The sequence below is a fragment of the Sus scrofa genome, chromosome 4 (genome assembly GCF_000003025.6).
Source record: "Sus scrofa isolate TJ Tabasco breed Duroc chromosome 4, Sscrofa11.1, whole genome shotgun sequence".
In the NCBI taxonomy this organism is placed as follows: domain Eukaryota; kingdom Metazoa; phylum Chordata; class Mammalia; order Artiodactyla; family Suidae; genus Sus; species Sus scrofa.
The window spans coordinates 104,118,842-104,146,265 of record NC_010446.5 but is presented as its reverse complement, the minus strand read 5'-3'; the positions used below and the strand labels follow the sequence as shown (position 1 = coordinate 104,146,265).

The 27,424-nt window shown below is 51.3% G+C and overlaps 1 protein-coding gene across 1 annotated transcript in view; it reads right to left on the bottom strand.

The window, feature by feature from the left end:
• The window catches only part of IGSF3 (immunoglobulin superfamily member 3), a 122,390-nt gene that overhangs the window by 20,908 nt on the left and 74,058 nt on the right, over positions 1 to 27,424 (bottom strand). Inside the window, 6 exon segments of the mRNA XM_021089981.1 lie at positions 7,333 to 7,737; positions 10,113 to 10,514; positions 13,457 to 13,516; positions 14,957 to 15,346; positions 21,975 to 22,385; positions 24,887 to 25,264. Of these exon segments, the coding sequence (XP_020945640.1) occupies positions 7,333 to 7,737; positions 10,113 to 10,514; positions 13,457 to 13,516; positions 14,957 to 15,346; positions 21,975 to 22,385; positions 24,887 to 25,264 (2,046 nt within the window).

Below are 27,424 nucleotides of genomic sequence, written 5' to 3'. Positions count from 1 at the left end.
GGAGGCCTTGGACTAGAACCAGCAATAATGTAAACCCAGCCTGGGACGATGACGTGCCACAGATCTCTGCCTTGTATCCCACGCAACTTTCAAATCACTTTTTTTTTTTTGGTCTTTTTTTAGGGCCGCACCCAAGGCATATGGAGGTTCCCAGGCTAGGGGTCAAATCGGAGCTGTAGCTGCTGGCCTACCCCACAGCCACAGCAACGCCCCATCCGAGCCCGTGTGGGACCTACACCACAACTCTCAGCAATGTCAGATCCTTAACCCACTGAGCGGGGCCAGAGATCGGACCTGTGTCCTCATGGATGCCAGTCAGATTCGTTTCCACTGAACCACAACAGGAACTCTTCAACTCACATTCTTACAAGTAAAAAAAGCTGTCTCTGCACCTAGAACCTACTTTTCATTTTACCATTGCCACAATACGTCTTCCCGGTTGGTTTTTAACTTCTAAAAAATGTTAAATCAAGGGAGGCGTTTCCTTTGCTTTGTTCAGCACTGTCGCAGGACTGGCTCAGGACTTCCGAAACCTGTCCGGACAGCAGTGCTACATCTGGGGCAGGCGAGCAGGGCTCTGCCCAGCGGCAGCATCGCCCGTGGTCCCAAGCCTCCCAAAGTAGCTGCTTCTGAACACTGACTCCTTAGAACATATTATTTTATTATGAACTGTTTCTGAAAAAAATTTCTCATTTCTGCCACCATTAAGGCATCATAACAATTTTTACAGATTACCTGAGTAAAAATGGCATATCATCTATGAATTTTATTTTAGGGTAGTAAACGGACTACTATAAATTGTTACTTAAAAAGGGAGAATACAATCTGAGTGTGATCTCAAGTCCAAATTGCTCAGCTCAGAATATTCTTATTTCACAAACTGATAAAATCCTTTCTATGTGCTCAGCACTATTCCAAGCCCTTTATAAATATTAATGATCTGGTCCTCACCAGACCCACGTGATAAATATTATTATCCCCAGATCTATAAAGACACCTGCCCAAGGTTACACTGCTGGTAGGTGCTAGAGCCAGGATTCAAACCCAGGCTGTCTGGTCTGCCCTTGCCTCTGACCTTCATGAAGGGTGACCCTCCATGCCACCGTGTACAAATGGGGCTCCCCTGGCTCTTGCCAACCCGCGTGGGGACTAACCTCCCCACCCCCATGCTTCAGTCCTATCAACACCAGCAGGCTGCTGCCCCCTCAGGATGCTCTTTAACCCACTCAGAGCCTGAACGCCCCACTGCTCCTTCCCTCCACCCACCCCCATCCCAACAGACTCCCCCCCCTCAGGCCCTTGCCCCATCCCCGGGGTGACCCTACCACGTCCCTCCAACTCCTCCCTGCGCCTCTCTCTCTCCCCAGGCCTCTGGACAGCCAGAGGGGCAGGAGCCGCGACACACCCATCACTTGGGCGGCAACCTTCAGCGCGGAAACTGGCACACAGCAGGTGTTCAAACGAGCTCCCAGGAGGCGCCGGGAGGGAGGAGGCAAGGAGAAAGTAGCAAAAGTTTGGAGGTGGAAAGAGCTAATTAGGAGTAAGCCAGACATGCCCTGTCTGCCTTACCTGTCTGCAGACAGAGCAGTGACCCTTGTTCACTGACTCCAAACAGGTGCACGGTTTGTCACCATGACAACCAAGTCTGAGGCTCGGGGTGGGGGCAGGGCGGAGGCTGGGGACTCCTCCGGGGCTCTTGCTCTCCTGGTCTATCTACACACCCACCGGGCAGAAGCCACATGCCTACGGGATGGACAAACTCCAGGTCCTCCTGACAGAAAGGAGGGGCCAATCCCTCTGAAGGATGGGGCAGCCTGTCACCTACTAGACTGTGACAAGGAGAGCCATTGTCACAAGCCCCAGACTCGGGGAAGTCAAAGAAAAAGCCCTCAGCTCTCCCAATCTGCCAGGTCAGCAGTAAGAAATTGGAGAAAACAGATTTGGCAGCATCCAGAGGGTATTAAATATTCATCCTGACTGCCCATCAGTAAAATCCCAGCAGAATACACCCACTGACAAGTCGGCTTTCCACACCGGAGGCTGTCCTCCTGGAAGCTTGTTTATTGCTTTGTCAATTTAAATGTGCAATATTTAAGAGCCAGACCAAGATATGGTTGTAAATATTTGGAAAATGAGTGCTGACATCTCCCTTATTGCCTCTGTGTTTAGGGAGAGGTAATTGGAGGGTATCTTTGGTACTAACGAAAATCAGAAGGCAGCAAAGCAATGCTTCAAAATTTAAAGAGAAAAGAATTGATTAAGAGTTAAGAATAGAATATGGTGAACTAGCTTAAAGTCTGGCCTAAATGCCCTTTGGCGGGGGGGAGGGTGTCCCATTCTGCCATCAGTGGGAGTGAGGCTAAGCTAAAGCAACGAGAAAAGGGGAGGGACGGCGTTCCTGGAAGATTTCCTCAGGGACGTGCATTCGGAACGGGAAGCACATGTCTACAGTGGTTGATACGGTAACAGATCCACAACCAGTTCACCCTGCCACCCAGCCAGAGCTTTTGTGAAATAAATACCGGTGACGGTCAGGTCCGCGGTGGCTCCGGCAAGGATGGGTCTAGAGCACAGACCACACAGAGCCTTGTCGGGAGCAGGTGCCATCAGCTGTGGACGGCTGATAAATGGACCAGCGTGAGTGAGTCAACAGTTCCCTGCATTTCTACTGGATTCTGTTAGAATAAGAATATTTGACAAAATCAGGAGCATCCCCTTGTGGCTTGGCAGTAATGAACACAACTAGTGGTCATGAGGCCTCGGGTTTGATGCCTGGCCTTGCTCAGTGGGTTAAGGATCCGGTGTTGCCATGAGCTGTGGTGTAGGTCGAGGATGTGGCTCGGATCTGGTGTTGCTGTGGCTGTAGTGTAGGCCGGCAGCTATAGCTTCCATTCCACCCCTAGCCCGGGAACTTTCATGTGCCACGAATGCAGCCCTAAAAAGACCAAAAAAAAAAAAGAGGCGGGGGGGAACATTTAACAAAATCATCTTTTTAAAAGGGAGGAAGCAGGTACTGGGGGAGGTTCCTATGGAAAACACCAGAGCAGCAATAAGAATCCATGTTTTGAGAGGCAAGAGACAGAGAGAGAGTAGAAAGAAGAGAAGCCAACACTGGGCTGAGCTCTGGTGTCCCCAAGCCTTAGGGCCATCTGGTGGCAGAAGTCAGAAGAAAGAGAGGCATTCGCGGAGGCACAAATTAAACGCCTACACATTAGCAAACTGTCTTGAGAAAACTCTGCAGGTGCCTTGTGACCCCAACTTAAAAAAACAAACCTAAGTGTCTGCTAATGCAACACAGGACGGTAACCTAGAAAGAGCGGGGATTGAATCAAGGTATATGGTACCCAAGAGGATTCCTGAGGAAAAAATACCATAATAAAATAAATTACATGTGGACTCAGGAGCCAGACGGCCTGTCTGGATTTGAATCTTGCCTCTGCCATTTATTATGGATCACTGGGTAATTTATTTATCCCCGGTGTCAGCATCCTCATCTATAAAAGGAGTGAAGGTGGCACCCCCTCATGGCATTGCATGGATTAAGGAAGAGCTAGAAACGTCGCCGGATGTCAAACATTCAGGACAGCGACGGGCACACGAGAAAAGGTCAGTAAAGACGAGCTGCTGTCGCTGTTACTGGCGTTACTTGTGCGGCCACCAGTGCCCAGGCTCCTCCACGGGAGGAGTCACTCTACAGGGAGAGGCACCTCCGTAAAGGAGACCCTTAACTGAGTGCAGACAGGCTAAATTCTGATTCCACAGCCTTAAAAAAAGGTCCAAGACTCCCTTTCGTCCACCCCAACTTTTGCTTTTTCCTTGGCCCGCACCACAGCAAACAGAGTTCCTGGGCTAGGGCTCAGATCTGAGCTGCAGTTGTGACCTCCACAGCAGCTGCAGCAAAGCCAGATCCTTTAACCCACTGTGCCAGCCGGGGATCGAACCAGCCTCCAGGCACTGCAGGGAAGCTGCCAATCCCATTGTGCCACAGTGGGAACTCCCCAACTGCTTTTTAATTTTTTTTTTGTCTTTTTTTTTTTTTTTTTTTTGCCATTCTTTGGGCCACTCCCATAGCATATGGAGGTTCCCAGGCTAGGGGTCAAATCAGAGCTGTAGCTGCTGGCCTACCCTACAGCCACAGCAATGTCAGCTCCAAACTGCATCTGTGACCTACACCACAGCTCACAGCAACGCCCAATCCTTAACCCACTGAGCGAGGAAAGGGATTGAACCCACATCCTCATGGATGCTAGTGGGGTTCGTTTCCGCTGAGCCAGAACAGGAACTCCCAACTGCTTGTTAATAAAGTTCATCCCTGGGTTCGCATCCCCACATTTCACTCTCTATTTTTTGACTCCAGCAAGGCACAACCTCTCTGAGCCTCCGTTACTGCATTTGTAAAATGGGAACGCAATACTTTCTTCCCAGGGCTGCAGCGACAGCAAATGAGGTCATATGCACCAAGTGTCCGGGACAGTCCTCAGCAGGCAGTCAACCCTCTGGTACTTTTCCACTTCTACTTCCCCCAAATAAAAGCACCAGTACCAACGAGGGTGTGGAGGAAAAAGAGCAAAAATGAACACAAAGCTCTTTGGAAAATATTAAGTACTAAATGCATAAATATTTAATAAGGAGAGACAGTAACACTCACAGGGGAGGCACTCTCCCCGGTGCTACATGCAGCCTCGGCGCCTGCTGTGCCCTCCTCGGCCCCTGGAGGGCCAGCCCAGCGCATTGCTGGGCACCTCTGAGCAGAGGCCAAGCACCCTGGCGCTCGCTCCCAAGTCTCCCATGGCGGCCACCGAGTGTGCTCACTTCACAGTGAAATCACGAACAAAATCAGTGTAAGCCACATGAGACACAAAGGCCATCCTCAGGGCAGATCCTGGGTTCCCCAACTCTCCGGGGCAGGAGGGGAGCAATAAATCTGTGTTGTGGCAAATGCACTTCCAGGGACATCAGAGAGACCCGGGCTCCATCTCCTTCCAATCCGTTTGCCTCCATCGCGGCTCCTAAACACTGGCAGCCTTGGTTTCCTCGTTAGCAAAAGGAGCACAGAAACATCTACATAATTTCTGTACTGGACGAACTTAGAAAACAGAGGTACTCAGCACAAAGCCAACCACCCAAGGGGTACTTGGTACATTTTTGTCCCCTTCTCCCTTTAGTGGCACCATAAATTAATCCAAATAACGAGAACCTCCGATGAACTAATTCCTTTTGCTTCCCTTAGGCACCCCAGCCTTGGATTCTAAGCAGTAAGAGGAGGAAGGAAATATTACAGATTGATTCAAAAAGGCAATGCCAGGCAAGGTCCTAGCTTAGCACCTCCTCTGCCTTCTGCAGCCAGGGAACCACGTGACGAGCACATGAGGCCAGGAGACCACAAAGGGCGCAATTACTCAGCGAGGCAGGCAAGCGGGCCCCGTGGCATTTTCCACAACAAGGGTTCATGCAAAATGGGGGTCTCTGCTTAACCTTCCATTAACCTGCAAATCCACTTAAGCAGAAGAGCCTCTTCCCTGGGCATCTTGTGGTCCAAATTTAGGATCTAATTGGCCAAGGAGCCATCCCGTCATTTATACAACTTGTTCATTCCAAGCTAGTTCAATACAGGCCTCTGGTATGGGGTTATAAGAGGCGAAGGGTATGCTCAGACATTTGCGTTTTGTAACCTCACACTGCTGAAAACAACAAGCACTGTGACCGCCTGCCGTGACAGAGCAGATCCGGCTAGGCACACATCTTGGCTGTGAGCTGGCAGAAAAGTTCTTCTTGCAAGGTGTTCAAACCATCTTTGCAAAGTGGGTGGGGTGGAAACTCAGAGAAAAGGCCTTGCAAAGTTCTCTCTTGTCCAGCCCCCAAACTTTCAGCCTGGGTGCCTGTGCTCTCCTGCTCAGGGCTGAGCATTGGGAGGGAAGCAGGAGCCAGGCGGGGCTCTACCTCCACCTGCTTCCAACCTAACCGGAGGCAGGGACAGGCAGGAGGGAAACCCTAAGAGTATCAGGTGCTTACCCTCTTCGCCCATGTTAGGGGAAGGGCCCTGATGAAGGTGAGCGTGTTTGCAGGAAGCCCCCGAGACTGCCCATGCTAGGGCATCCCGACCACCTGCTATGAGAGCTTCTGCCTGCCTGGGAGCTGGGAGCCGGGAGCTCAAATCCAGGGCCTGAGAATAGGGCCTGGGCCAAGGAAACAGTGTGGGAGAAAGATGGACAAGGACTCAAACCCTGGCCCCGTTCACTAGCTACGTGACCCTCGGTTGGTCACTGATCTTTCCTGGGGCTGTTGTGAAATTCTCAGAAAATCACCAACCCTGAGCGCCTCACACAAAGCAGACGCTCTACAAGTGCCTGCCATTTTCCCTCTCACCTCTGAGGTTCCCTGTCTGCAAACGGGGCAATGGTTCCACCCCATTCACTTCGTTGCTGCAAGAATTACTGGAGATGACATTAAGTAGAGACAGCTCATGCAAAACAGTCAAGATGGCCTGCACACTTCACAGATACCAACGTCTTCACAGACAGACAGACACACACACGGCTGGGGAACTGTCCTAGATTAAAGGAGTCTAAAGAGAAATGACAACTAACTAGGACATGTGATCCCTGATTGGACCCTGGTTTGGAAGGGAAAAACCTACAAGAGGTATTTCAAGACAACTGGGGAAACGCTAGTCACGTCCTACAATCCCATTAAATTCCCGGAGTCTGATAATGCTGCGGTCACTGGGTGGGACAAAGTCCTGACCTTCAGAGAAACACGGACGTATTTCTGAGGAAATGTCCTAATGTTGGCAACTTACCTTCGAATGGCTCAAATGGCAACTTACCTTCAAAAGGCTCAAAAACAATAAAAATTACACACGGAGGGAGAAGGGAATGTGCTAAGATGTTAATGAGCAACCATCATGAAAAGAAATACGAGTCTTGCAACTTCCTACCGTTTGGAAATCTCTCAAACAGAAAGCTGGGAGATGAAAGCAGCCAGGCCAAGGAGTTCCCATTGTGCTGCAGTAGAAACAAATTTGACTAGTATCCATGAGAACGCAGGTTCGATCTCCAGCCTCGCTCAGGGGGTTAAGGATCCGGCATTGCCGCAAGCTGTGGGTCAGCTGCGGATGCAGCTCAGATCCTGCATTGCTGTGGCTGTGGCGTAGGGTTTGACCCCTAGCCTGGGAACTTCCATATGCCTCAGAGAAGGCCCAGAAAAAAAAAAAAAAAAAAAAAAAAAAAAAAAAGCAAAAAGCAGCCAGGCTGAGGGCTCAGGGCTAGACTTCACCTGCCTTTCCACGTGTCCCGTCAGCTCAGCAGGTGCCCGGGGCCCCAGGACCCTTACCTGGCTGCAGCACCCTGATCTCCAGCAGGTTGGAGGTCCTCTCAGCCAGCCTCGTCCAGCTGTTGTTGTAGTTCCTCCGCCACAGCTCCGCCACACACTGGTACTTGCCCGCCTCCGTGTCGCTGGCCCGGCTGATGCTCAGGCGGACATTGTTGCTGGATTCGGCCTTCTCAATGGCTGTTCGGGTCCGGAAGCTGGAGGACCGGTCCCCCCACTGGACCCCTCCATCCCGGGTGAAGGTCACCAGGTCGTGGAACTCGACAGTGCCCACCGGTTGGAAGCGCCACGTGACCGCCACAGGCACCCGGGAGGGGTAGTGGGGTTTGATGATGCACTGCAGGTCGAAGGAGTCGCTATAGGTCACCCCGGGTGTGCGGGAGATGGCAGTGACCGCAAAGCCTGTCTCTGGAGAGAGAGCAGAGGGACTCAGGCCAGGGGAGACACGTGGCTTTCTCAGGGCAGTGTGACGTGACAAGGGCGCCCTGGCAAAGGCTAGAACAAAGGCTCAGACCCCGGTCTCTGACGCCTCCTCTGCCTGGCCCACCAGTGCATGCGTGCCGGGGGTGGGGGCAGGTGCAGCAGGTGCCCAAGTCCCCCGAGCTGGTCTTGCTCCTGGTCCCTCTTCCGCCTCCTCATGGAATCCAAGGAAAAGAGGCAGCAAGGGACTCACAGTCAGAGGGAATGATCTTCCAAAGGTGCGACCTGGGGTGAGGCGGGCTCTGCACAAGCAGGCTGCCCTCCATACTCCGCCCTCGCTAATCCCTAATACGACCCCTCAACAGGAGTCATCGGAGTCCCTTCAGTCTTGAAACGTGACTTACTGTTACCAAATTGGCTATGATTACAAAACTGTGAGCAGCCAGTACTTCCCAAATGCCATCTATGTGCCAGGAGCGGTGCCAGCTGCTCTGCTTTCACCACACTTTACTGAACCTTCAAAACGACCCTGCGGGATAGGGAGGCTCATCAGCCCTTCCTTACGGGGATGATCGAACTGAGAACCAGCAAGGTTAAATAAACTGGCCACTCTCAAGCTGCCTGTAAATGGCAATCGGGCACAAAACTGCATGTCACTGACCCCGGGGGCCTGATGAGGTTGCTTTACTCCTGGGAAGTGTAAGACCGTGGTTCAAGGCATAGACCCTGGAGCCGGATGCCCAACTGTGACACTTTCTAGCTGTATGATGTTGATACTTAACTTCCTCTGCCTCTACTTTCCCATCTGTAAAATGGGTCCTTGTGAAGACTGGATGTGTTAGCATTTCTGAAATACCTGGACTGGTACCTGCCACACAGCATATACTCTTATTTTGTTAAACATGTAGTTTGTTTAAACACACACACAAGGTACTTTCAGGAAGGCACTTTAAACTCTGCCGGTAAAAGACAAGGCACAGAACAAATCTTTCGGCAGAGCTGGGACAGGGCGCATTGGTTACCCCGGGCTGTGGGGACCAGAGACGCATGGTGAGTAGCACAGAGAAGAGTAGCGAATAACCTGACACTGTATGATCACTTCTCACTCCGACCACTCCCCAGACGTCCCTAGCCTCACAGGATGGGAAAGCTTCCCGCTGTTGGACGCCCGGAACCTTCCTCGAAGCTTCCGTTTCCACGTGTCCACACAGGGCGCTGAGCAGAGGCCCAGGGGTTGAGCTGATCAGGACCCGCAACCACTGGATGACGTTTCCAGAGGCGTGATTCGTGCAGATAGCAGGTCAACTTTGGGGATTAAGCTTTTAGAAAGTAAATGTAATTCTAGTCTCAGTCGGGCAGTGAGAAAGGACTTTGTTGAGGGCGAAACCGCCTGGGGCTGCCATCTTGATTGGGGTGTGTCCAAGAGCACCACCAAGCCCACCTGTGAGGAAGGTGGCACCGTGGTCCCGGGGCTGGGATGCAAAGTCTCTGAGGACAACTGAGGTCACAGTCTGCTGACAAACCGGAAAGACCTGACAAGACCTGACGTGACAAGTTACCTTCCCCGAAAAGGAGCAGTCTGGTCTTTTAAAATTCAATAGACTGGTTCTATTAGGCAAATAAATGCTGACAGAAGCCTCTGGAACTGCCCTGTGAGAAGCAAATCTAATATTCTTTGGTTTTAGCAAATCTCAAGGTATCTTCTACTTTCATGCTAATGAGGAAAAGTCTCCTTAAGGAAGAGCCCTATTGAGGAAAAGACAAAAACACAGGCTTTGGAAAAAAAAATAAGACAAATGGCTGGTTTCCTGGGTTCAGACTGTGGGTCTGTTATTTAAAAGCCACAGCCCTGGGCAAACTAATCCACCTGTCTCTCTAGTCTCCTTGTGAAATCAGAGTGTTTACCTGTAGGCTAGGTGAGGATTCCAAGGGACAACTGAGCTTAAGAGCTTACACTCAGTCAGCAATGGTACAAAAGGTGATTTTCTCCTCTTCTCTGCACTGCTCAGAACTTCCCAGGAGGGCTGAGCTCCTGAGCAGGAGGGTCTGGGATACAGGAAGGGAGAGGGTTTGCTCTCGCTCTTCCAGGCCAATTTTGGCCATGGCCATGTTCCTCTACCTGGGGTCACTGCTCTCCTGGCCAGAATGCCTACCACCCAGACCCGAGTCCTAACGGCTCCCAGCTCGCCCAATCCCAGAGAACCACCATGTCGAACCATCGTCGGTTCCTTTATCGCCATGCACACTCGGTAAAGGCGTTCTTCAATTAAACCCTTTGGAAGGTGCCATCTGTTTCCTATGAGGGTCCTGACATGGGAGCATCTCCCCAACAGTCCCACCAAAAGACTGCCGAGCTGACTTACCGAGAGCCGTGATGGAGATGAGGGTGCTGGCCCGGCGCTCCCCCACCACCTGCCACTCGCCGTCCACGGCCCGCACCCACTCGGTCACGTGGCATTCGTACTGGCCCTCGTCCTCCTTCCTGCTGTTGAAGATGCCCAGGCTGAACGAGTTGGGCTGCACCTGCTCCATCTGGACGCCCCCAAAGCTGCTGCGCTCCCAGTAGGACGCGCCGTGCTGCAAGGTGCCGTCCCGATCCAGCCACATGATGTTGCTGCGGCGGTTCTGCCTGTCCACCAGCTGCCACATGACGGAGAAGCGGCCCAGCGGCCGGCCCGCCGTGCGGATGCTGCAGGAGAGGTGCAGATTCTCACCCTCCAGGACGATGCTGGCATTGCTGGCCACCTCCACCGAGATGCTGCTCTCTGGGGAGAGGGAGAGAGCGCCACACTGGGGTTTTCTGGGCTCCGCCATGCCCTCCCCACAGCTTCCAAGCAGGCGGGGAACAAATGTCACTCTATTCAGGTACAGAGGATACTAGCCCTCTGCTTCAAGCCCCAGCTGGTTCTGGGCTTCGTGCACCGTCATTCTAGATCTGATAACCCAGGAGGCCCTGTGCGGGTGAAAAGATAATGTGTGGGATAAAGAGGGCCCAAGCCCTGACCCTGAATCGGAACCTAAGACAAACAACACAATGACATTACACCAAGGGCATAAAACGACCAGGTACAGTCAGCCCTCCACATCCACGGCTGCCACATCCATGGATTCGATCAACCGTGGGTAGAAAATAGTCCAAAAAAAAAAAAAATTCCAGATGGTTCCAAAAAGTAAAACCTGAATTTGTCACACACCGGCAACTATTTACACAGCATTTACACCATATTAGGTATAAATAATCTGGAGATGGTGTGCACATGTTATATGCAAATCCATTGCCATTTTATATAAGGGACTTGAGCCCCTGCAGATTTGGTTATCTATGGGCAGCCCTGGAACCAATCCCTTGGAGTCCACGGGACGACTGTAATGTGTTCACGAATTTTCAACTTGGGTTTTCAGTACCTCGAATATCTTGAAAATTCTACTTTATCTTATCTTCCTACTACTCGGGGCTATAGCAGTCAAATAAAAGCTGAGCATCCCTAAGTGCCATTTGAGCCCTCCAGGGCAATATTAGGAAGCAGGAAAAAAAAAAAAAAAGGAAGAATTTGAAGGATAATGTGTGCTTGGGTGTGGGTAACAGTGGGGCACAGGCAGCCTCGTTTCATGGAGTGTGTGGGGATCGAGCCGTCATACTTTTTTTAACACAGAGAAACACTCCAAAGCCAGTGGCTCGCCTTCCCACTGCCACCCACCTTCAAGCCCTGGGGCTCAGAGTTTCCTGGTGGCCTGGAAGTTAAGGACTTGGCGTTGTCACTGCTGTGGCTCAGGTTCGATCCCTGGGTTTGGAAACTTCTGCATGCCACAAGTGCAGCCAAAAAAAAAAGCCTTGGGATTCCACTTCTCTTAACCTTGACTTTTCTGCCGATCTTACTTTGGGATAAAGATTCCACTCCCGCGTTGCTCGGATCCTGCGTTGCTGTGGCTCTGGCGTAGGCTGGCAGCTACAGCTCCGATTCGACCCCTAGCCTGGGAACCTCCATATGCCGCGGGAGCGGCCCAAGAAAAGGCAAAAAGACAAAAAAAAAAAAGATTCCCTCCCTTCTCTCCCTTTGCTACTAATGTAGCTAACGCCCTCAAAGGAATTATTTAAGTTCAAGATAGGGAGAGTATTATATTGTGTGATTTGTTAAAAATTCAAAGTAAATGAAACAATGTCTATAAATCTCCTAATAAATAGGCTTTCAAAAACTGGTCAGCATGATCATAACTAATTTTACTATTCCGATTAACTCTTTGTCTTTATAAATATTGTGGATATTTTAATCTATCTTAATTATGCGTATGTTATTCTGTAAAATTATCTGCACTGAGCTCAAAAAGTCCTTAAGTATTAAAAAACAGAAAGCACCAGAACTAATACAGCTCCAGTTTTCTGGGTACCACCTACATGAAACACATACAATTTTAAATCAATCAATCAATCAAATCCCAGATTAAGTGGCACACCCAATTACGGAGGGGAGAAGCATACCCAGGACCATGCATTTGAATCAAGCTTTTCTCCCCTGTGTTTCCCCTAAAGGCAGAAGAAAGCCAAGATGAGCTCTGAGCCCTGGCACACGGCTCTTGCAATGGTGACTGTGCCTGCCGCCCAGTGTGGAATGGCTTGTTTCACGTGAGATAAAGGTTTGGATGGACAGGGGAGGGAAGAGGAATTCTCCCAGGAGCCGGCCACGGTGATTCCCCGGAGATGGCGGGGCTCCTGATTGGCTCCATCTACAGCACCAGTGGCCGGAAACAAAGACCTGGAGGCAGGCAGACCAGGCTCCAGGCCCACATCTACTGCTTCCTAACGCTGCAGTCTTAGGCTCCTAACCTAATCTGCCCAAGCTTCCACGTCTCACGTGCAAAATGGAGAGCCGAACAGTCCTCCTTCTTAGGGTCACCACACTGAGAGCATCAGATGAGTAATTACTTTTCACCATCATCGTTAATAAACGATATTCTTCCTCAGATGAAAGACTCACTAAAGACGACCTCCCAGTGTTACTGATTCAAAGTGAGGAATTAAGGAAGGGCAACTTTAGCATCAAGGGAAACAAATCCCTTGGCAGGCCTTAAGCAGAAGAAGGATTTGCAGAGAGCATCACTCCCGCACCTACTGTCACCCTAATGGACTTAGCCCTGGCTTGTTTGGTACGAGGGCTGCTGCGTGGGGCTCTGCTGCCCGAGCAAGCCTGGAAAACCCACATGGTTAGATGTGGAACTGTGGGAAGCAAAACCATTCCGCAGCCCTGGCAGAGGCACAGGCAGATGCGGTGCTGCCCCAGCTGTTAAGACTACTGACAGTGTTCCCAGGCCTGAGAAAAGGCAGCCAACAGTTGAAAACTTTCTGGGTTCAGTGGAAACTAGGACAGAACTAATGAGGACCTAAATGCATGTTCGCAAATTGAAATTTCCAATCAGGAGGTGGATGGCACAGGCCAAGCGCAGAGCAGTGGATGTGGAGGTAGAAGCAAATGTTTCTAAGGGGATGCAAGCTCGACCACAAAAGGCACGGGCTCAGCCACTTCTCTGTACGGTGCTCTGGCTTCTTCATTCACACGAGGGGTAGAATATTGGCCTCTCCTGGGGACTGGAGGGGTGGGAGCCGAGGCGATGATAAGCACTTTGGGCTCTTGGGAGGAAAAGCGCCGTTAAAATCCAAGGTTTCATTATCACCATTACCGACGTGATCACTGTTGTTCTCTGGTAGACTTACCCAAGTGGCCTTGGGGCAGGATCTGGTGGTGCTGGGGGACTTTAACTACCCAGTTATCTGCTGGAAAAGCAATACAGCAGGCCACAGATCATCAAACAAGTTCTTGGAAGGGGGCAGGGGAAATCTCTCACTACAAAAAACAGAGGAAGGACACAGCGTGGCTGCCCTTTTCTGGATCCTTCCAAACCCATGAGGCATTAGTTGCGGATGTGACAGCGGAGAGTCCGTGGTTAAAGGCAAAGCCCAGACCGACAGGAAAAGAGGAAAGAGAGTGGGCGTCCAATTCAACAGATTTCATTCTATAAATAGTCGGCAAGCACCTACCCTGTGCAAAGCATCATGCTGGGCATTGCGGTGGGAGGAGGGGGAGTCTAAGGAAGACAAGAATCTCAAGGTAATTAGATGTGTGTGAGAGAGAGAGAGAGAGAGAGTGATTAAAACGATCATAATAATAAGCACAAAAGAAAGTCAACCTGTTGGTGAGAAAAGAAAAAAAGCAGAGCAAGACCCCTGTGTCTGTCCTCTTCTTCACACTTGGAGAGAACTATGTACAAAATGTCAAAGTGTAAATAAAAACGTAACAGGAATGATTGCAGGGCTAAGAGAAGAACAGCCTCAGCAGCTGAGAAAGGTTAAAGGTTAGTTTTTTAACGTCACCATCTTGTTTAAAATCAGGGTATTCTCTAAGCTTTCTCTTTTTATTAAAAACAACACTATGAGAGAAATGGGATATTACTGAGAACATTCCGACACTATGGATGATTCAACCCAACCTAAGCCAACACTGGCAGTCCCCCGAGTGCCCGGTCCTAACCATCACCCCCCCCCCCCCCGACCACGCCAGCTGCCAGCCACCAGCTGCAAGGAGGCAGGGAGCCCGCCTGGGCAGCCCTGGAGGTAAGGAAGCTTAAAAAGCCTGTGCCCCCGGAGGACGGGGCAGTCTCATGCGCTGACTTTTGTAAACACAATTTCAGCAGGGGAGAGACAATTAGGGAGAGGCCCATCCTCACACCCCTGCAAGAGAGCCAATCTTTCTTGACAAGGCCCTTGACGATTTAAAATCCTCCCATAGAAGACCAACCCTGCTAAAGTGAGATTGCAAGACAGGAATCCACCCACTTCTTCTGGGACTTAATTCCCACACAGGAGCAAACAGCTGTCCTGGATTCCTGGTTGGCCTCCAAGCTGAGCTGGCACTGCTGGCGCTGACACAGAGCCGCTGGCGCTCCAGTCTGGCCAGCTTGCAAACACACACCTGAGCCTCTGCCTGCGTCAGGGCTTTGCTAAGTGTGGGCAGGGGAGCTGGAGAAAGGCTGGGGGGGACCAGTTTTCTCTGCTGGCTCTGACTGAACCCTGAGTTCCACCTGCCCTGCCCTGCCCTGCCCTCCGCCTCCCCACGGCTCCTCTTCCCCACCCCTCCACCCCGCTGCCCTCAGACGGTGCTGGCTGCTGGACCAGAGCAGCGGGAGGAGGAGAGGCAGCCCGCGTCCCTCCACTTACTGATGGGGAGGACGATGATGGGGATGTTCTTGGGTCGCTTGCTCTCCTTGTCGATGAATTCCCCGGTGACCGTCTTCTCTCTCTCTGTCACCCGGCAGTTGTACTTGCCGCTGTCCTCCTGGCGGAGGTGGTAGATCTTCAGCACGAAGACGCTGTCGCTCTCCTTGGCCACCTTGAGCTGGCCCCTGGCCTCCCGGTGGTTGAACTCACTGTTGAGGATGGGCACGGCGTTGGGCCCCATGCTGGCAATGAGAGAGCTGTTGAAGGCCCAGGAGACGGCAAAGTACCGGTCGGGAATGTTCTGTGCCTCCAGGATGCATCGGAACTCCACCGGCTCACCCACCGTGTACAGCCGCTTATCCGTTTCTAGTCGAACGGTGAACTCTTTGTCTGAGAAAGCGAATCACAAAACGGATGCATCCTGGGTGAAGAAGGCCCTCGGCTCTCAAGCTGCACCGGCCAATTCCCACCACCCAGGCCTTCATGTGAAGTTGACTCCTGGGAAGGCGCCTCCACACTTGGCTTGGGAGAAAACTCAAACTCCCACCCCGGGGATCTGAGGCCCAGAAACACCCTTGAATATCACAGAGAGAACTCAAAGCTAGCCAGACCCAGACAGTCTAAGGGGCTTGGTACCCCAGTCAGGACGACATGGCTCTGTCCGCAGCTTATAAAGCCCTAGCCGAGACTCCCAGAGGTCAGAGGCAACACCACTCCTCGCATCACTTACACGGCAGGTTACAGGGGTCCAGCCTTGATCTACATGCCCAGAGCTCCACATAAGCATCGTGATTTTTTTTGTTGTTGTTTTTAGGGCCACACCTGAGGCTTATGGAGAGGTTCCAGGCTAGGGGTCTAATCAGAGCTACAGCTGCCGACCTACACCACAGCCACAGCAACACCAGATCCGGGCCTCGTCTGCAACCTACACCACGGCTCACGGCAATGCCGGATCCTTAACCCATTCAGCGAAGCCAGGGATTGAACCGGAAACCTCATGGTTCCTGGTCAGATTCATTTCCTCTGCGTCACAATGGGAACTCCAAGCATCAGGATGACAAGCATTTTCAGCAGATATTATAGGACTTACCCTGCTGAGATTTGTGAAACAAAATTACACTGTGGCCTAGGTGCTGACCCCACTCTTAATAAATACTGTGTGTGTGTGTGCGTGTGTGCATACGCATGCATGCACACGCATGTGTGTTTGTCAGATAAAATCTCTAGAAAGATGGAGTGGGTAAGTACCTACTTCTGCTGACAGTCAGATGACCCCTGGAATGGTCAATGAACCCAGGCACCCTTCAAAGAGCCAGGAGTTTAACCAGGCATGGTGGGGGGCGGAGCAGTGCTCAAAGGACTCATGGCCACCGGCTGTCCCACGGCCCGTGTAACAGTGACTATCAATGCCACGGACAGTTACTCTGTCTCACAGGCACCCTTTGCAGTGGCGGGTCAGAGAAGGTTTTGTCCTGGAAAACAGCCACAGAGCAGTAGTGGGGGGCAGCTGCAGCCGGAACCACTGCCCACGTCACTCCTCCTCCAGCTGGAGCTCTGTGGGGAACCACACTACAAGGATGTTTGAATTCCCTGTGCATCCATGAGCTCCGACCTCGACTGATTCCCCACAGTGGCATTTCCAAGCCTTTAGCACCGCCTTTAAGTCCGCAGTCCCACTCGCATTCCTCTATCCCAGGCACTCTTCAAGCAGATGAGAATCCCATTTCCCTAAGAAACACGGGAATCACAAGAGCACTGCTTCCTCATCCCTCTTCTCCAGCCCAAGCGTGGCTTGGTACCCGACTGCTCCTAAGACTCTCCATCTCCTCCCCTCCCTCGTGGGCCGATGTCTTGCCATTTTCTCCAGCGAATCAGCTGCTTCTTTCATTACCCAAACTTCCTGACAAAGCAAGCTACACTCAGTGACTCCAAGGGCTCAACTCCCGAGTGAGAGCTGCTGTCTCAGCCTCCCTTTCCCAAAAGACCCGTCCTGAGAGACCCGGCTTTCACTCTGCCAGCCTCTGCCCAGGGGCTCACACCCACGTGGGACTGAGCATCTGCCAGAGACTGGCTTCCTGGTCGACCAGATTAATTCAATGTCAGTGACGAAAAAGCACCCCTTCCTCATAAATGCCACTGAAGACAGGCCAACAGGTGCCCCATACCTCAGACTTCCCATTTCCTTAGACCTCAGCTGGCTGCAACCTCGGCTTGCTTCTTCTCGAAGCCAAAGACTCTTCTGATCTCATGGGAACCCCCCTTGGCTTGAAGAAGCCTTCACAGTCCTGGCTGAAGACGAGATTCAGGCATACCACCCCAGCCCCCTCTCTGGATAGCAATTTGTCCTTGGTCTCCCCCAGTCAATGAAACCTCCAGAAATTGATTTATGCTTTTTCCAATACCCCCTCACTCCTGAGCTCACTGAAATTTGGCTTCTGGCCCTTCGCACACTTTACTGACCCAGCAAACGTCACCAATAACCACGGCCGCGCCCCCCGCCCCCCAACACAACCAAAGGCTTTTTCTTAAGCAGGTTTCGGCCTCTGGACCTGCTCTCCTCCCTTGGGTTTTAACACCTTCCCTCCTGCTTCTCCTCCAGCTGACCTGACCACTCTGTTTCTCTCTCGGTCCCTGGGACCTGCTCCCCCGACCACTTCTTACGGCCGCAGCTCTTCTCCTGGGCTCTTACACATTTTCACCCCATGGGCTTTCCTGGCCTCACCCCACTCCCAAGTTCAGCCTCTAAGTGAGCGCCACATCTGATGACACGCTGGGCGTTTCACACACCAAGCGTCTCTACGAGAGTGTGCTTGCAGGATGGATTCCTTGACCAAAATTATAAAAACAGAAGACAAGCAGTGCTGGAAGTTCCCATCGTGGCTCAGCAGTCACAAACTTGCCTGGTATCCATGAGGACTCAGGTTCAATCCCTGGCCTCGCACAGTGGGTTCAGGATCCAGCGTTGCTGTGGCTGTGGTGTAGGCCAGCAGCTGCAGCTCTGATTCAGCCCCTAGCCTGGGAATTTCCATGTGCTGTGGGTGCGGCCCTGAAAAGCAAAAAAAAAAAAAAAAAAAAAAAGACAACCAGTGCTGCCACTAAAGGGGAAGTAGAGGCTCTCAGGCAGGATTTGGCACGTCCTCATGACCTTCCCTCCCCCTCCCTTCCTTTCACAGGTCAAGGAATATCACCCAGCGCCCCAGGCTCAGGGCTCCCAAGCATTGAACTCTTCCTCCCACAGTGTCCATTCTGCTGTCTCTAGCACCCACTGTCCGCTTCCTAGGTCACTGCCACTGACGAGCCCTGGCCCTATCAGCTCCTTCCTATCTGGTCTCCCACTTGAGACCCAACCTGCTTAATCAACCTCTAGGTGGTCTCCATGGCTCTGCCCTTCTAAACCCCAGGTCTAACGTGTCACTCTCTGCTTACAAATCTCTATTTCTGGTCGATGGCGACCTGCTGTTTAGCACCAGTAACTCTACTCGATATTCTGTGATAACCTATGTAGGAAAAGAATCTGAAAAAGAATGGATAGGAGGAATTTATGTATAGATGGATCACTTTATTTTACAGCAGAAATTATCACATTATAAATCAACTATACTTCAAAAAAACTGAAAAAAAAAATCCCAGCGTTTGGGCCCTGGCTCAGTGAAAATGAATCTGACTGGTATCCATGGTGAGTATGCAAGATCGATTCCTGGCCTCACTCAGTGGGTTAAGGATCTGGTGTGGCCATGAGCTGTGGTGTGGGTCGCAGATGCGGCTCGGATCTGGTATTGCTGTGGCTGTGGTATAGGCCGGCAACTGTAGCTCCGATTCGACCCCTAGCCTAAGAACCTCCATATGCCCTCAAAAGCAAAAATAAATAAATTAACTAATTAATTAAAATAAAATAAAAATCCCAATTCCCTCCTCCAAGTGTCTGCAGCAGTAGTTTTTTCAACCTTTACTTGGGCAGAGAAGCGGGGGTCCTCGTTTCTTCACACAAAATCTTTTGTACAGAAAACATTCAGTTGAGGCAAGGAGGGAACACTGCGGCCCTCACGTGCCTGCCCCCAGCATCGTATGCCGTGCACACGTGCACACAAACACACACGTCCACCCACAAGCAACTGCCCGGGCACCTCCCTGGGGCTCCTAAGAGTCCAAGGAGAACGGCTTGAAACACTTGGACCACACAGTCAAGGCCAAGCTCACATTCCAGCACGTGGGGCCTCAGACCACCTCTCCCATCTCCCCTCATCTCTCATGTCTGCAACTCAGCCTCTGCTCACCCTTGAAGTCCCTGTGCCTGCCTTACATGTCCAACAATTCTGTCCCTTTATGCTGCTGCTCTTCCTGACGCTGGCTCAAGCTCCGAGATTCGGCTCGAGTCACCAAATACGGTGGTTTTCCTGACTCTGCCTTAACCGCCTCATTCAGGGAAAAAAAGATCACTTTATGTCACCGTGCTCCCGTGGTCCACCACGCCATCACAGCACTTGGCGCCCCCCCACTCGGCCACCGGCTCTCACACCTGCAGGTCCCTGAGCACAGGGACCAAATGGTGTTCATCTTTGAATCCTCAGTGCCTATCGTCACACCTGTAACACCACAGAGACTCACTAAATTTTTTTTTTTCCCTGTCTTTTTGCCTTTTCTAGGGCTGCTCCTGAGGCCTATGGCGGTTCCCAGGCTAGGAGTCTAATCAGAGCTGTAGCCACCGGCCTACGCCAGAGCCACAGCAGCGCAGGATTTGAGCCGCGTCTGCGACCCACACCACAGCTCACGGCAACACCAGATCCTTAACCCACTGAGCAAGGCCAGAGATGGAACCCACAACTTCATGGTTCCTAGTCGGATTCGTTAACCACTGCGCCATGAAGGGAACTCTGAGACTCACTAAATGTTGACTGAAATAAACTAAGAGAAGGGCAAAGCTACAACCACTGAATCAGCACAAGGATACAGAGTGAAGTCACTGACTTTTTTTTTTTTTTTCCGTTTTCCTTTTGCTGCTTAGTCTGGATACATCTGTCAGGCAAATTCAAAAAAAAAAAAAAAAAAAAAATCCTAATTCCAAATTGGTAAGATTAAAATAAAGAAGATTAACTGATGCAACCTAATTTAAAAGCATTAAGGCTCAAAATTTGGCCCAGACTTTTTGAAGCTGATCTTAAAACCATCCGGGAAGGAAAGGGATAAACATGAAATAAAGCGCCTTCCACAGATTTCTTAGTACCGGAAGTTCCAGAAGCTGCTAAATGCTCTGGGTCCCACAGAGGAGATAAAGTGCTACCTGACCGGGAACCCGGCCCTTTCTGTAAAAGCCCTCCCATCCATTAGCTGCCCAGGAATTGCTTCTGCCCTTTTACCTCTAGAGCTGTGCTTGACAAAGTGCAGACTATGGAAGAGTCACCCGGGAAGTGTACTGGAAATCCAGTTTCCCAGGTCCCACCCCAGGAGGCTGACTCAGGAATCTGTACCGCCCAAGCCCAGGGCTCTGTACTGTCAGTAAGTCTGCAGCACAGCCCTGGAAGGTCAGAAGAACAGGTGGCAGAAGAGCCAGGCAAAGCCCACGGGCACTGGCTGTAGGGAGGTCAAGAGACAGGACCCGAAGAGGGCCCCCCACCTGTACCTCACACTCCCCAGCTCATCTCCCAAGCCCACCCCTCCGCTCACCAGGACAACTGCAGCCCCTCCCTGGAGGTGAACAGCAACACAGGGAAAGGCGGCTGGGCCACTCACTGTACCCCATGACGGCACAAGGGCTGGACCACCCATCAACCAAAGCCGGGGGTGAGGGGAAGGGGCTGAAGGCCCTGGCAGCACCTGCCCTGGCCCAGCTGAGGCAGCCAGCAAGAGCTGTCAGCTCTGATCTGGAGCCTGGCTGGCCTCAGGGGCCAAGAGAGCCAGGCTGAGGCTGTGGGAACTTGCTACCAGGAGTCAGGCTGGCACTCGCCTCCCAGTACCACCACCATCTGGCCCTGGCTATAGACACGTCACTCGGCCCCCTCAGGGAACCTCCTTTCCAGGTCTTCCACTTGACAGAGCCGTCTGGCTTCCCAACGCGTCCAGGGCACCACCACAAAGCCATTGGCACCCGGCATCTTCCCCACCACCAACTTGTCATAAGTGTTTTGTAAATTGCAAAATATCACCAAACAACTATTATTAATATACAAAATAATCCTCTAAGCCAACACTTCTCTCGTTCATAATTTTGTCTCTAGGACAGAAGGCTTCTGATCGCAAAGGTTTTCTCCCAATGAAACAGGACAGGGAGTCAGAGAAGGCAACATCACCAGGGGGGCAGCCACTGTGGCTAATGGGAACCCGTCCCAAGATCCAAATGGCTCATGTGAAGCCTCCCAATTTGGGGAGTTCCTGTTGTGACTCAGTGGGTCAAGAGCCTGACTAGTATCCATGAGGATGTGGGTTTGATCCCTGGCCCCACCCCACGCAGTGGATTAAGGAGCCGGCATGGCCACAAGGTGTGGCATAGGTCTTAGATGTGGCTCGGATCCTGTGTTGCTGTGGCTGTGGCGTAGGCTGGCAGCCGCAGCTCTGATTTGACCCCTGGCCTGGGAATTTCTATATGCTGCAAATGTACCCCACTCCTCCCAAAAAAAGCCAAAAAAAAAAAAACCTCCCAATTTTTCTTTTATTGGCCACACCGACACCATGCACAAGTTCCTGGGCCAGGGATCAAACCTACACACAGCAGTGATACAAGCCACAGCGGTGACAACACTGGATCCTTAACCCACTGCACCACCAGGGAACTCCAAATCTCCCAGTTTTTAAAATGAATCTGTAATTCAAGCAAATGTCAAACTCCCTGCGTGTCAAGGAAGCCACGTCTAGGAGCAGGAATCGATCTGTGCTATTCCTGTCTGTGACTCGCTGGCAGGTCAGGGCTTGGGATGATGCCTGCGCCCTATGCATCCCAAGTACTTTCTGAGTGGCCAAAGGCATCTGCACAGCCTTCCAGTGCCTGACCACCCTCCCCGCCAGAGAATGGGGACAAGAGACTGACCGGTGGGCTGGACGTTGACCAGAGTCCCCTCAGAACGCTTTCGGGTCATGGGATACCACGAGCCATCCGGGTCCTGGATCCACTCGGCGGCCTCGCAGTAGAACTCGCCCTGGTCGGAGGGCTGCAGGTGGAAGATGGTGAGGCGGAAGGTGCTGCTCCCCAGCTTGTCCAGGCGCACCTCCCCCAGGCTCTGCCTCTGCGCGTAGTCGCTGCTGGACTGCAGCACGAAGTCCCGGCTCAGGGAAATGACCTCCACAGGCTTCTCGCTGCCCCTCTGCCGCAGCCAGGCCACGGACAGGTGGCTGTGCTGCAGCGTCTCCGTGGCCACCTCACAGGTGAGCTCCAGGGGGTCCTGCTCCACTTTGTGCAGAGTCTGGGGCACGGCGGTGGTCTGCAGGGAGTCGGGGATCACTGCAATACAGGAACAGCCCAAGGGCACGGTCACAAGGCTGCACATGTCATACTCAAGGGGCTAAGCTCCCACCCACCTGGCCTTTTGTAATCTCTGCAGGACCACAGAGGACCCTGGACGGCACAGGAGGGGTTTTTTGTCAGGACTGGGGCTGCCCTTTTCTGGCACTTAGCTCTTACCTGTTTGGTATTTTAATAACACTCAGATGAAAAGTGGATTGGAGGGGGAGGGATGGAGTGGGCATTTGGGATTAAGAGATACACGCTACTACATTTCAAAGAGATAAATGACAAGGTCCTACTGGACAGCACAGGAAATGACACTCAGTATTTTATAATAACCTACAAAAGAAAACAATCTGGAAAAGAATCTGTGTGTGGATGTGGATGGGTGTGTTAACTGAATCACTGCCGGACGCCGGAACCGTTAACTACCCTTTCACACTCATTCATTCATTCATGTTTGTAGACGGAAAAAAAAAAAAAAAAAAAAAAGTGGGTTCTATGTTGTTTTAACATAATAAATGAACTCCCTGAAAATACCACAAAAGGAATTTTCTGTTTGGTCAAATAAGGGTTGGTCGTTCACAGCGGTATTGTTTCCAGGCATTTTAACACGGCTTCTGACTGAGCTTCAAATACAAAGGGTTCCTAGAACTTGGAGTTTCACATTTCTACCCAACCTGCCCACTCTCTGCCTTCCAGCCACCACTCCCACGTTTCTTCCACTCACGTCAGCAACACAGTGTTCTAGGAAGGCAATTTTTTTTAAACACAAAGCAAAACAGTTGTGGCACAGAAAAGCAGCAGCATCCTCAATTTTTTTGGTTGAATTTGTCCTATAACTCATGTGTCAGCATATGTCATGTTTCTGGGATGGAAGGAAGCCACGGTACTGGGGAAATGGGTCAAACAAGTGATGAAATTTCCCCTGTGGTCCCTTGGTCAGAATTTTACTCTGGCCGCAAGTGTGGCCCTAAAAGAAAAAAAAGTTTTACTCTGGAGACTAAACACCACCCCCTCTCTGATGCGGAAGGTCAAAATCTTAATTTCCAGCCTGGAAATTATGACTTGGACAGAAAGCAGAACAGCCTTGGTATTTCTGACCCTTCACATTGGCAAACGTTGAGGCATGGAGCCATCCCCGTTGAAATCACCCCTCTCCCTCCGCCTCCTCCATCATCCAGGAAGCGCAGGGCTCAAGGCAGACAGCTGCTGCTCAGGTCCTTACTCTGGAGCCAAAAGACACACCCACCCTCCAGATGTGAGCAAAGCCCTGCAGCTACCCTTGCTTCCTAACTCAGCAGCACCCCATGTGGCTCAGAGCCCGACCAAAGGCCCATCATTTCCTAGAGGTTGCCCCTTTCTTCCAGCTAATGTCACATGCTTCATCTTCCTTGCCAGTTCTTCAGCTCATCAACCATGGGTGGCCCTGTCATATATTTTTACATCCCCTTTCACAGGCTAGAGGGTCAGTTAACTTCCTCTGAAATTCTTAACATCTGCATTAGATCTTCTTTTTAAGTTTCGGCTTCAAGCTCCTACTATTTATAAGCAAACACACAAACCTGGTTCATTTCTACTACCTGTTGACCTCTGAAATATTTGGGAAAGAGGACCTCTAGTCAGTCCTGAATGGGTTTTCCTCCACTTGCAGAACCTGTCCCTATACTTGTGTATAAAGATATAGTTATACCACCTCCTGGATTTTCTCTAATTGTTAGTATATCATGCTGTGTTTAACACATTGTACTCTTAAAGCTGTCTGTCCATTATCTTTATTTCAAAAATCTGAACATGGCCAGCATATACTTGATTGCTTTATGGTGAAATTTAAATGTCAATAAAATGGAGTACCCATTTTTAAAAAATTGGGTGGGGCACTGGATTATTTTTATTTTTGGAGGGGTTTTTTTTTGGGGGGGGGAGTTTTTTGGGCTGCACCTGATGCATGAAGAAGTTCCTGGGCCAGGGATTGAACCGCACCACAGAAGTGACCACACAGGATCTTTAACCAGCTGTGTTGCAAGGGAATCCGGGTTCTTCTTTTAACGTCAAATAAAATTACACTAAAAAAGAAGTGACTCAGATTTATGGGCCGAACACTTATGTCCCCCCAAATTCCGAGGTTAAAACCTAATCCCCAGTGTGACAGCATTTGGAGATGAGGCCTCTGGGAGGTGAGGAGATCATGAGGGTGGAGCCCTCATGAAAGGAATGGGGGCCCTTTGTATGACAACAGGACCTAGACAGCGCTCATTCCCTTTCAGAAACCTGCGGAGACAATAGGAAATCAGCAGCCTGCAGCCCGGGAGAGGGCTCGCGTGGGAACTGGCCGTGCTGGCACCCGGATCTTGGACTTCCAGCTCCAGAACTGTGAGAAATAAATGCTTGTTGTTTAAGCACCCAGTCCAGTCTGTGATAATTTGCCACAGCAGCTCACGCTGACACACCCTCAGGCAGGACACTGGGCTTGTGAGCAGAGCCATCTCCTTCCTTACCCACGAGGTTCATCTTGGCGCTGTAACTCCCGAAGTACTGATCCTCGGTGTTGGGCGTGTGGCATTCGTACTCCCCGGCATCCCGGGCCTGGAGATCGGTGATGTGCAGCAAGGCCAAGTTCCCCTGGACCCTCTCCACGTAGATCTTCCCGCTGCGGACCCGCTGGGTGTAGATGGCGTAAGGGAAGGAAGAGTCCCTGGTGCTGACAATCTGGACCTCCCGCTCGGGGGCGGAGGGCAGGTAAATGGACCACTGGAAATTCTGCTCCAGAGGCTCCTGGTAGCCACTCACATTGCACCAGATGGTGATGTGGGAGCCCTCCGTTCGGTACAAGGGTCCTTCCTGGACGGCCACTTGCCGCTGTGCTGCCACTGCACCTGGGGGGAGAGACACACACAACAGGCTCACTTACGTCTCAGACCAAAATGCAAAGTAGGCAGCAATCTTCAAAGGGTTTGTTCCGAGTGTGACAGGAGAATAATCTAAACAGCTTGCTGGCCCTTTCCGAGGCGCTCTGTGATTTATAAATATTAATTAAAACACTCTGCGGTAAAGCGCTGTCCCTAATTTGCATATAGGGGAATCTGATCATTCGAGGACGTGGTTCTGTTACTCATGCAATGGCTGACCCTTGGGAACTTCATGTAGTCCCTTTGTCATTTATGCAGCAGTTTTATATCTATTTATTAATGCTGTTTATAAAGTTTTTAATAAAATGAGCGGGAAAAGTTGAACCCTTGGCACAAATTCAGAGGAAAACAAATAAAAGTAACCATCTTATAATCTGGCTGAAACTAAACATTCCTTTCTTGATTAGAGGGCTGGCAGGAGGGAGTCCTGGGGCCTTTGCTTGGGTGCTGCACCCTGATTCTCAAAGGCAGCTACGCCCAGGGCGCCAGGCAGAAGAACCTGCCCTACACCGCTTCCCTCCTCTGGACGAGAGGCGGAGCCGGGCTCCCGCGGGCCGCAGGTCTGAGTGCACTTGAACAGGAATGGGAAGGGCAGGAGCAAATCTCTGCCGCCCAGATGCCCACACACCGCCCTCGGGGGCAAGTGACAGTGCAGACAGACCGGTAATGAGGAAGTCAGGCTGCCCTGGAGACCGAGCTCTCCTTCAGCACCGGCCACCCCGCCTTCTGGCCAGGACGGGCTTCTCCGCATGGCCTCTGCCTGCCTTCTCCACATTCTCCTTAATGTGGCTGCCCGGGCACACACCCAGGTGGGAGAGGAGTGAGTCTGCTTTCTCGTGCCATGCCAGCACAATGGATTTTTGCCTGAGCCACCAAGAAGGTGGGAAGGGGCACGCCCCTCTGGCCAGGGCACAGCAGTGTGGCAGAAAGGGCAGATGAGTGCCAGTCACAGCTCTGCCAGGAACTAGAGCTGGCTGTGTCATCTCAGACAAGCTGCGTTGCCTCTCTGGACCTTGACCTCTTCATTCATAAAATGATTCCTAAGAACCTTTGGAACGGATTAGCACGTGGGCCGTCACTTATTAGCTGTGACCTTGAATAAGCTCCTTAACCTCTCCAAGCCTCAGTTTCCTCATCTGTAAGATGGGGATGATCAGGTGCGTGTCGTAGAGTTATCAAAAAGACGGAATACGGTACCATCTGTAAAGCCCCAGCCCATTAGTCCTTAAGAAAGAGCTGCTAGCTAGGGCCCCTTCTGGCTGGAACATTCTGTAGCCAGAGATCCCTCAAGGATATGCCAATGGCCTCTTGACAGTGACACCATCTCTGGGCCACCAACCTCCACCCACAGCTGCAGCCCACTCCCACTCCCATGAAATCAACTCCAACACCCCTGCCAAAAGGCAATCACAGCTGTCCCAGGGTAAACTCATCGGAAGTGGATCCAGCTGGGAAACAGCTGGAACAACTCAAATCCTAATGGGATGCAATTCTAAGCCCAGCCCAGGGGATGCTTGAGACTCCAAGCAAGCTGATCTAATCTAAAACAGACCCTAAGGAGAGGCCTGTCGATTATAAACTTTTAATCATGCTGAACCTTTTCTCCCAAACAAAATCTTATATGGAACCCCATCTTGAAAATGAAAGGGTCGGGGGAGGTGGCAAATCAAGAGAGCAGAGTGGCATGTGAATTTACTTGATACAGTCTGGTTGGCAGCATTCACATCTATATTGCAGGTCATTGCAAAGACAGCTCATTAGTTATTCTCAGAATGTTAAAATTTGGTGTATAACTTTTTTTTTTTTTTTTTTTTTTGCCTTTTTGCCTTTTCTAGGGCTGCTTCCCGCGGCATTTGGAGGTTCCCAGGCCAGGGGTCGAATCGGAGCTGTAGCCACTGGCTTACGCCACAGCCACAGCCACAGCCACAGCAACGTGGGATCCGAGCCGCGTCTGCAATCTACACCACAGCTCACGGCAACACCGGATCCTTCACCCACTAAGCAAGGCCGCAATCTCAAGATTCCTAGTCGGATTCGTTAATCACTGAGCCACAATGGGAACTCCAGAATTCAGTGTATAAAATTTTTACTATCTGTACTCTACATAATTTCTATAACAATTAAAAA